The 10,254-nt window shown below is 61.6% G+C and overlaps 1 protein-coding gene across 1 annotated transcript; it reads right to left on the bottom strand.

Moving 5' to 3' along the window:
- Window positions 1–1,933: 1,933 nt before the first annotated feature.
- Window positions 1,934–10,045, bottom strand: SAXO4 (stabilizer of axonemal microtubules 4). Its single transcript, XM_056132078.1, has 12 exons — window positions 9,915–10,045; window positions 9,474–9,573; window positions 9,068–9,224; window positions 7,815–7,943; window positions 7,020–7,080; window positions 6,240–6,352; window positions 5,447–5,533; window positions 5,240–5,353; window positions 4,873–4,967; window positions 2,617–2,781; window positions 2,206–2,288; window positions 1,934–2,065 (listed from the first exon to the last, which is right to left on the bottom strand). Exons 1-11 carry the CDS (start codon window positions 10,021–10,023, stop codon window positions 2,219–2,221), a joined length of 1,200 nt encoding a protein of 399 aa, XP_055988053.1. The 5' UTR covers window positions 10,024–10,045; the 3' UTR covers window positions 1,934–2,065; window positions 2,206–2,218.
- Between the last annotated feature and the right edge of the window lie 209 nt (window positions 10,046–10,254).

The following is a 10,254-nucleotide window of genomic DNA, read 5'->3' as shown; positions in this document are numbered from 1 at the left end:
CCACCTGGGCAGGCAGAATGGGCCCCCGGAGAGGCTGTGGGCAGTGGGCAGTGGCTCAGGGGGGCATCCAGGCCATGGCTCAGCCAGAGCTTGGGTGAGTCCAGAGCCCCAGCTCCAGAAACAGACCCGGGTGACCCCAGCTCAGATGTCCTGGAAACGGTGTCGGGTGGCTGGTGAGTGCAGCAATGACACCAGATGCTGGGAGACAGATCAGGTGAGCGGAGAGAGGCTGGCAGCAGGGCGGTGTGCAGGGGGCGGGGACTGTGGGTTATCTGCCTGGCTCTCCTGGTGTGTCTGCGAGTGTGTGTGCACGCATGTATGGATGTAGTCAGCCTGTATGGTGTGTATGGGTGTGTGTGTGTGTGGATGGATGTATATAGTCAGCCTGTGTGTGTATATGGATGGATGTGTATAATCAGCCCGTGTATACGGATGTGCGCGCACAGCTGTGGTCTGCCTGTGTGTGTGTGTGTGTGGTTATCTGTCCATGGGAATGTGTATGTGGGTAGTCTGTGTTGTGTGTGTGTGTCTGTGTGTGCGTGCACACACATGCAAGTATGGATGTATATCGTCAGCCTGTGTTATATGTATGAACGCGCATAGTCAGCCTGTGTATGTGTGGGTGTGTGGGTGTGCACACATGCGCGTGCATGGATGTATATAGTCAGCCTGTGTGGTGTACATGGATGTGCAGTCAGCCTGTGTGTGTGTGTGTATGGATGGATGCGCTTAGTCAGCCTGTGTGTGTGTGTGTATGAATGGGTGCACATAGTCAGAGTGTGTGTGTGTGTGTGTATAGATTGATGTGTATAATCAGTCCGTGTGTGTATGGATGTATATAGTCAGCCTGTGTGTGTGTGTGTGTATGCACAGCTGTGGTCTGCCTGTGTGGATGTGTATAGTCGGAATGTATGTGTGTGTGGTGTCTATCTGTGAGAATGTGTGTATGTGGGTGGTCTGTGTGTGTGTGTGCGTGTGCGCGCATGTGTGTGTATGCCTGTGTGTGCACAATAGTCTTTGGTGTTGAGTGCAGGTCCCTGGGCCTGTTTGGCATCTGTCCATCAGTGGGTGACCGTGATGCATCTCTGTGCCTCCCTGGGGGCCCGTGTGTGCCCGCCCTTTATCCAGGTGGCTTCTGTGCTGCGTCCACATGTATGTAAGGTGGGCAGGGATGGCTCCATAAGCCCGGCTCTCCCTGCCACTGGACAGCCCTGTCCCGAAGTCTTGGAGTGGGGACTCTTCCATTGAGAACCCCCCCCCACAGGGACAGTCTGTGGGGTTCACCGGGTCCCGCGTCTGTGGAGTCACCAGGGTCTGAGTCTATGGGATCACCAGGGCTTGAGTCTATGGGGTTCATGGGGTCCCGTGTCTGTGGGGTCACCAGGACTCAAGTCTATGGAGGAACCCTTCTCAGTCTCTGGGGAGAGATCTCTGTGACCCTCCCTGTTTCCCTCAACTCCTGTTCTCTCCTTTAAATTCTCCTGTCTGGGGCTGGAGTGATAGCACAGCGGAGAAGGTGTTTGCCTTGCACGTGGCCGACCCGGGTTCGATTCCCTGCATCCCATAGGGTCCCCCAAGCACCGCCAGGAATAACCTGTGTGCATCGCTGGGTGTGACTCAAAAAGAAAAAAAAAACAAACCCAAAAAACACAGCAACAAAAAGTTCCTGGGGGCTGGAGAGATAGCACAGCGGGTAGGGTGTTTGCCTTGCACGCGGCTGATCCGGGTTCGATTCCCAGCATCCCATATGGTCCCCTGAGCACAGCCAGGAGTAACTCCTGAGTGCGGAGCCAGGAGTAACCCCTGTGCATTACCAGGTGTGACCCAAAAAGAAAAAACAAAACAAAAAACTCTCCTGTCCGAGTCTCAGGAAGAGCCTGGTCCAGTGTCCGTCCCCAGGCGTCCAGTCAGGTCCCCCTGCCCTGCATCCGGCCACCCCAGCCCCCCATGATGGGCACGCGACACCAGCTGGGTTCCACGGCTCTTTATTCCTCGAGGAAGAGAACCAGTGGGGATGGGGGCAGTAGGAACAGTGGCCGGCTCCTGACCCCTGGGCTCGAGGAACCTACGGGGAACAGACACGAGAAGTGAGGGGCTCTCTGGGCTATCCCGGGCGCTTCCCCATCCCTCAGCCTGCCCCCCTGACCACGCCCCCTGCCGGTCAGTCTGGGAGCAGATGTGGGCGGGGGTCCCCCAGCTCCTTACCCAGGTCGCAGGCTCAGTTGGGGGCAGTGAAGTGGTTGCTGTGGGGTGGGGTTCGGTAGAAGGGGTCTGTGGAGATGAGGGTTCTGCAGGGAGGGAGGGGGGTAGAGAGGGAGGCAGGGAGTGCTCAGCAGGAAGTGCTCAGCCAGGCTGCCCCAAGATGACCCTGCCCATGGGGGTTGGGGGGATCTGGTGGGGAGGAGGAGGAGGACGATGGAGCAGGAAGGAGCCAGAGGGAGTTGGGGAGCAGTTGGGGTCAACTCTGCTCCCCGCCCCCTCCTCTCTCCTACACACACACACACACACACACACACACACACACACAGCCCTGCCTGGGGAAGCCGGGAGCAAGTCAGGGGGAAGAAGTCCACCTCTCAGACAGACAGATGGACAGACAGGGAAGGAGAAGCCTACCTTCCCACGTGGGGGTGCAGGCGCTTCAAGCTTTCCTCTGGGTTGGGGACGCCCTCCAGACGGGTGACCGGCTGGTTGAGGGCATAGCCCCCGGGCTTCTGGGGCTGGATGCCCCCTCGGGTCCAGCCTTCCCGGTCTAGCCCCTTAGGTGTGTTCTCAAAGTACCTGCAGCACCAAGAAGCTGGTCCCCGCGGCCCCTGCAGGCACCCTGCCCTCCACCTGGGGGGGATCCAGGTGGCCCCCAGCCTCCTCTTTGAGGCTCCCGGCAGCCCTTGGGACACAGGCTTCCCCAGGAAGCCGGCGCCTGCTCGCCCTGTCCCTGAACTGGGCGCTTCTGCAGGGGTGGGGGGTTTCACTCCTGAACCCCCAGGTCCAAGCAGTGCCTCCCCCACCCTGCCCTGTTCTGGCCTCTGAGCACCTTACAGATGGGGGATTCCCCCCCAGGTCCTGCACTTCTCTCTGGACATTCAAGCCTTTCTTGCACTTGACCAGTGTTCCCTGGGAAAAGGGGCTGGGTTCTGCAGATGCTGAGGAAGATGAGGGCCTGGTCCTCTCCTTGCCCCCTCTTCCTAAAAGGCTGTAGCACTGTCCTCCCGTTGTTCATCGATTTGCTCGAGCCGGCACCATTGTGAGACTTGTTACTAATTTTTTTTTGGCATATCCAATACGCCAAGGGGAGCTTGCCAGGCTCTGCCGAGCAGGCGGGATACTTTCGGTAGCTTGCCAGGCTCTCCGAGAGGGGCGGAGGAATCGAACCCAGGTCAGCCGTGTGCAAGGCAAACGCCCTGCCCGCTGTGCTATCGCTCCAGCTATAGCACATCCGAAAAGGCTGTCAAAAACAGAAACTGGGGATTGCAGCCTTAGGGGTGGGGGTGGGGGGCGCGGCGACCCATTCCGCGCGGAACAGCCGTGTACGGGACACGCAGCACTGAAGGTGGGTAGAGGACGGACCCGGGAGGATGGCAGGTGCTGGGAGGAGGCCCAGAGGGAGCCTGCGTGGGATGAGAAGCCGCCCTCGGGCAGGAGGGGGAGGGTGCTCGCAGGGGCACCCTGGGCGACAGAGCAGCGGGTGGGTGGGGGAGGACAAGGAGGATGCTCGAGGCATATGCTGACACAGATGGCAGATGCTGTCAGGGGCGGCTTTGCCTGAGTCCCTCCTCCCACGCCCCATCTCCTAACTTCCAGCCCCTGCACCCCCTACTCCAGGCATTGGCCCCGCCCCTACAAACCACGCCCCAGACATTGGCCCCGCCCATTCACCCACACTCCTATGGACCACGCCCCAGGCCTTGGCCCCGCCTATTGCCCCGCCCCTAGGGGCCACGCCCCCACCCATTGGCCCCACCCATTGACCCCGCCCTTGGAGACCACACCCCCAGGTCTTGGCCCCGCCCTCCCCATCGTGTGCTGGACCCACCTCCCCCTGCTGGCTCTTCTTCCTAATCCAGGCTCCTGCTCCTCTCTCCTTGGCACTGGGCTTTCTGCACTTGTCAGTGGGCTTCCTCCCGGAAGCCCTCCCAGGTGCCCAGATGCCCAGGCTGGTCACTCCTCGGTGGATGCAAAGCCGAGGGAACGTGGAGCCCCTCTGCCACAGACTGGACAGAGCGTCTTAGCAGACGCCTTGTTGGGCCGCCTAGCCGCGCTTACAGCCCCCTTACTGGTCCCTGGCCCACTGCTCTCTGGGAAGGCAGTTTGGCCTCAGCAAGGAGGCGGTTGGGGGTTAATATTATCCCTGGGGACAGGGATTCACACTGACCGTAGATACCGGGGTGCAGATCCCCTTGGCTGAGGTAACTGAGTTGTGTATTGCTGTTCTCTAGAGTCTCTGCTCCTCCCTCTCCCACACTAGCTCAGAAACACACTCATGATCTGCCTCCCCTCGTACCCCACTTTTCTACTCTCCCCATAGCCCCCTGATCAAGTTCCCCTTGCACTCAAACTACTTGGCCCGGGGGGCCAGAGAGATAGTACAGCAGGGAGGGTGCTTGCCTTGTATGCGGCCAACCCGGGTTCGATCCCCAGTATCCTGTATGGTCCCCCCGAGCACCTCCAGGAGTAATTCCTGTGAGTGCATGAGCCAGGAGTAACCCCTGAGCATCGCCGGGTATGATCCAAAGAGAAAAAAAAAATCTTGGCCCTCCGGGTCTGCTGCGAGGGGCTTGCGCTCCCACTCAAGGCTGTACACTCCCCACTGTGTCCACCTCTGCGTACCCAGCCCAGACCTCCCCAGGGCTGGGCGGGGGCGGGGAGTCTCACCCTTGGTTGTAGGTGGTCAGGTAGTGATTATCCATGTTGGGGTCCTGGGTGCTCCGGACATAACTGGGGTTGTTCAGAGTGTACCCTGAGGGTTCCTACACGGGAGAAAGGACGGATTGGTGGGGTCAGGGGGCACTGGGGATTCGGGACTGAGAGCCAGATGGTCTAGGCCTTACCATTTTTTTTTTTTTTTGCTTTTTGGGTCACACCCGGCGATGCTCAGGGGTTACACCTGGCTCTGCACTCAGGAATTACTCCTGGCGGTGCTCAGGGGACCCTATGGGATGCTGGGGATCGAACCTGAGGCGGCCTCATGCAAGGCAAACGCCCTACCCGCTGTGCTAATGTCCAGCCCCGCAGGCCTCACCTTGTTGCCCATGGACTCGCGGCCTAGCAGGGCCAAGTTGGTCTGCTGCATTCGCTGGGGCGATTGAAACTGTCGGAGGGTCATGGTGCAGGCCTCGGGCGCTGGGGCAGGCACCTGCAGGGGGCGGGGGGGGCGAGCACAGGTCCCCACGGGCCCCTCGGAACCCTGCCCCGCCAGCCAGCTGCGCCCCAGAAACCAGCCGCTCACCCTGGGGTTGATGTTCCGCTCGCTGGGCCGGCTGAAGCCCGACTCACGCTCGGTCCCTCTGGCCAGCACTGGCAGGAACTCATTCCCCTGCAGAGGCAACCCAGCTGCAGGCATAGAGCGTCCCCCTCCACCCGGCCACCCCCCCTGCCCCATTGGGGCCCCCTACCCATGGACACGGGCACCAGCCACCCTCCCGCGACTCGGCTTACACGAGGATAGTTTACGGGAACAAAGTCCGACTTGGTGACACTGCGGTTGGGGACAAGGACCTGGGGAGAGTCCGGAGGAGTATCAGCCCCACAGATCAGCTGCGTCCTTCTGAGTGAACTGACCTTTCCCCCTGTCACAACCAGCCAACCCCCCGCCCCCAACACTACCACCCTGCCCGGAAGGATGTGATATCAAACTGGCGGGTCACAGTTGTCCGTGGTGAGTCCCGCCTGGGAACCTCAGTTTTTTCATCCATGCTATGGGGGACCTTATAGATAGAGTGATAGTGCAGTGGGGAGGGCTCTTGCTTTACACGTGGCCGACCCTGGTTCGATCCCCGGCATCCCACGTGGGCCCCCGAGCCCACCAGGAGTGATCCCTGAGCACAGAGTCCGGAGTAAGTCAGACCCAAAGAAGAAAAACTAAATCAATGGGAAAGTTGAACCAACACCAAAGTTTTCTCCCGGGTGTGTTCATCTTGCATTTGAACAAAGCTGCTCAGACTTTTGGAATGTGCTAGAAACCGCTAGCTGGAAGGGGTTTATTTCGCCCTAGGGATCCTGCCACGGGCGCCAGGACTCACCGGGTCCCCGGGTAGGGCCTGTGAAGGCGGCAGAAAGACAATGGGGTTCTTGGTTGACTCCTCAGTGAAGCCGCTCTCCTCCTTGGGGCCGATGGATTTCTTCTGCAACAGATCTGCAGAGATCTCTATTTGGGGGGGTGGGGTCGATCCCACCCATGCGGTCTCCTGAAGCCCAGGGTTTCATGGAGTAGAGAAGTAGCTAGTCCCAGGGACTCGGAGGTGGACCAGAATGACAGCACAGAAGGGAAGGTGCTTTGCCTTGCTCATGGCTGACCCGGGTTCGATTCCCCGCACCCCACCGGGTTCCCCTGAGCCCTGCCTGAATGATCCCTGAGTGCTAAGCCGGGAGTAAGCCCCGAGCATCGCCAGGTGTGGCCCACACACAAAAACCGAACAGTGAAAACAAGGATTTGGAGACTGAACCTCTGTCAGGGTGCAGGCTGGGAGGAGGGCTCGTGGGTCCAGAGACGCAAATGGGGAGGTGACAGCTGTCAACCTTCCCACCCCTCCCCCCGCAAGGCAGGCGCCTTCTTCTTTGGGGTTGGCAGGTAGTGGTAGGCACCACCGTCAGCTGGGCTGGGCTCCCCAGAGCCGCCTCTCTCAGGTAGTGGTAGGCACCACCGTCAGCTGGGCTGGGCTCCCCAGAGCCGCCTCTCTGTCCTTTGCTTTCCACTGGTGTCTTTTCATTTGGGCCTCCCTGGGTCCCCCCCAGCCCCCGGGGTCTCTGCCAGGGGCTGCAGAGTGGGAGGGAGGCCTGAGCCCAGACAGACGTGTGCGCACCTGGCTGGCTCAGTGGTTCCTTATACTTGGAGTTATACTCAGACACCATGGAACGCGGGCCCTGGAACGCAGAAGGTGGAGGCTGAGGGAGTGGGCTGGAGGGGGGGGGGATGGGAGCCTGGGGGTGGGCTCTGTGTGTGCTGAGAGCTGCACCCCAAGCCCAGTCACCCTCCGACGACCCCCAGGGAGCAGGTCTGCCCGGGACGCTGCAAAACAAGTGCCGTGGTCTGGAGTGATAGCACTCAGGCGTTTGCCTTGCATACGGCTGACCCGGGTTCGATTCCCAGCATCCCATATGGTCCCCTGAGCACCTCCAGGAGTAATTCCTGAGTGCATGAGCCAGTAACCCCTGTGCATCGTCGGGTGTGACCCAAAAAGAAAAATAAAAAACAAAAACAAACCAAGTGCCGTCCCACCCCTGGGTATGATGGACAGCGGTGTCCAGAGCCCCGGATGGTGGTGGATGAAGTGGCCCCGTGTCAACCCTGAGACAGCTGCTGTCTTCGAAGTGCCGGAACTCAAAGCCCCCTGCCCCTGGGGCTGGAGCAACAGCACAGTGGGTAGGGCGTTTGCCTTGCACGCAGCCATCCCGGGTTCGATTCCCAGCATCCCATATGGTCCCCCGAGCACCGCCAGGAGTAATTCCCGAGTGCAGAGCCAGGAGTGACCCCTGTGCATCGCTGGGTGTGACCCAGAAAGAAAAATAAAAAATAAATAAATAAAAGCCCCCTACCCCTTATTTGGCCTCCACTGGGGCTGGCCGGGCCCCCCACCCTGCCGGCGTAGCCCACTCACGTGACGGTTGTTCTCCCACTCCAGGGAGCCCTTGCCCTGCTGCTGGTGAAGCAGGGGCACCTCCTTGGGCTCCAGCCCTGTGATGTTCTGCGCCCCGTAGTCCTGAGTGTCGAAATGGACCTTCCTGACCTGTGGGAGGGGGCGGGGAGCAGCTGATGAGCCCAACGTGTCCATTTGTCTGTCTGTCTGTCCCAGTGGCCGAAGACCAGGGCCTCGCTCCTCACAGTGCTCGCCCTGCCAACTTGCCTCTTTGGAGCTGTCCCTCTTCACACCACACTCCGCTGCCTCAGGGCCTTTGCACATGCTGTCTGCAGGGCCCGGGGCACCCCCTTGCCCTGCTACATCGAGGGGGTCGCTAAGCCCTTTGGAGTCCTTGTCCGGGGTCTCCACCACGGGCTCTTTCTCCGCCTTCTCTTCCTTACTCCTGCGGCCCCTTCCCTGCTCTCTCTCCCTTCGATCCCCTTCTGGCACCAGGCGTTCGGAGCAGACGGGAGGGATGAAGGCGTGTCTGCCCCGGTGTTGGTGGTGGTGGCAAGGATGGGGGTTATAGTGGCGATGGAAATGGCGGTGGGGGAGGTGATGGCACAGATGGAGGTGACCCCCTGGCGGCCCCCCGTAAGGCGGGTTGCGGGGCCTCGGAGGCGGGGGCACAGGGGACGTCATGCTGCGTGCGGTGCGTGGTGGGGTCGAGGTGTCCCTGCTCGGCGGAGCGGAGTAGGGGAGGGGGCGGGAGAGGGACGGGGGCAGAGGGGGGCGGGGGAGTGGTGATGGAGGAGGAGGAGGAGGAGGAGGAGGAGGAGGAGGAGATGGGGGGTGGGGGTGAGATGAAGGAGGGAATGGAGACGCTCCGGCGGAGGTGACCGATGGTGGACGCGTTGGAGGTGAGGGATGGGGGCAGTTGTGGGGGGGGGAGGTAGAGATAGGCGGGAGGGCGGAGGTGACAAAGGCGGGTGGACCCCCACCCCAAACCCTGGCTCCCCACCCCCATTCATCTCAGCCTTGCCCCTCAGTGATGTAACCCCACCCGGCTGGGGGTCCCCGCCCTCCCGGCCCTGGCCAGTTGAGGCTGGGGGGGCAGCCCAGCGCTCACCTCCTTTTTTTTTCTTTTTGGTTCACACCCAGCGATGCACAGGGGTTAATCACCCCTGGCAGTGCTCAGGGGACCCTCTGGGATGCTGGGAATCGCACCCGGGTCGGCCGCGTGCAAGGCAAACGCCCTCCCCGCTGTGCTATTGCTCCAGCCCCGAGCTCACCTCCTTGAGGGGGGCCGTGGACCGGACGTTCTCCCGCGAGAAGCCAGACAGGGTCTGGTGCAGACCCCGTGGGAGCGGGGCTTTGCCGTCGGGCACCTCCAGGGGCCGGTAGTTCTGTCTATGCAGGGTCTGGAAACCATCGTCACGGTACTTCTCCCTGGCAGGGGGGGAGACGGGGCCGGGGGCACTGCTGGGACCACCAGGGCCACCCATACCGGGCCTGCGTCCTCCCTAGGGGACAGTGTTGGAAGTCTCTGGAAGCCTGCCACACTGCCCGCCTGCCTTGGGATCCCGTGAGGGGAGTTGTTCTGGGGCACAGCCCCTTCCCCCTCCACCCATGGCCATCCCGAGAGAAAGTGGCCCGCAGGGTCGGGGGGGGGGGGGGGCGGGAGGAGACAGTCCCTACCCGCTGGCGGCGTTGTCCAGGGAGGTGACCAAGGGCCGCAGGTTGCTCTCGTAGCCTGTGCCCCTGTGACTGCCCATGCGAGGCTGGAAGTCCTCCCGGCCTGTGGGGGCACAGAGTGGGGGACTGTACAGCAGACAGGCAGGCCCTGGGGGGCGTCCAGGGGCCCTGCAGAGCCCACAGGGGCCAGAGGCTCAGCCTTGGGGTCCAGAGGCAGCCGGAAATGGGATGGGAACTGGTCAAAGTGGCAGCGTCACAGGGGACAGAGGGGGACAGTGGACAGCACGGCCACACAGGTATGGACAGGTGAGTGAGCTCAGGGGATGGAGGTGGGGGGGTCTCTCACTTTTCTGGGCCAGACCGAGGTGGTTCTGGCATTCAGGAAGACCCGAGACCCCCGCCCCAGTCTCGCTTCCCGGAAGCGGGGTCGGTGTCCGCACTTACCGTAGGCCGTGCAGTAGCTGGTGGCATAGAACTTCAGGGGGTCCGTACAGCCCCCTGAACTCATTTTCACGTACGGAGACACGACCCCGAGGGGCAGTTTCCCCATCATGACGCTCTGGGGAAGGGTCCCCGGGGACCTCTGGAGGAAGGAAACCCCGTCAGTCCGGATCCCAGGGGTGGGGGGGAAAGGTCTGAGCCTAGCTGAGGTGGTGCTGGGTTCAGGCGCAGTTCCCCACTGTGGCAAACACGGGGGAGGGGGCAGCACGGTGGTCCCCCCAGGGGTCAGCCCCCATGGGAAAGGCTGATCTCACAATAGGGGCAGAAAGAGGGGGTCCCCTCG

This window comes from Sorex fumeus, unplaced genomic scaffold, assembly GCF_029834395.1.
Source record: "Sorex fumeus unplaced genomic scaffold, SorFum_2.1 ptg000093l, whole genome shotgun sequence".
Taxonomy (NCBI): Eukaryota; Metazoa; Chordata; class Mammalia; order Eulipotyphla; family Soricidae; genus Sorex; species Sorex fumeus.
This window is presented reverse-complemented; position numbering and strand designations above follow the sequence as displayed.

What these genes read in the sequence shown, in the direction of transcription:
- SAXO4 (XM_056132078.1), bottom strand. Translation starts at nt 10,023, where the DNA reads ATGATGGGGAAACTGCCCCTCGGGGTCGTGTCTCCGTACGTGAAAATG. An exon ending in CTGGACAACGCCGCCAGCGG is followed by an intron (nt 9,225 to 9,473) that starts GTAGGGACTGTC and finishes CCCCCCTGCCAG; the next exon opens with GGAGAAGTACCGTGACGATG. An exon ending in GCGAGTCCATGGGCAACAAG is followed by an intron (nt 4,968 to 5,239) that starts GTGAGGCCTGCG and finishes TCTCCCGTGTAG; the next exon opens with GAACCCTCAGGGTACACTCT.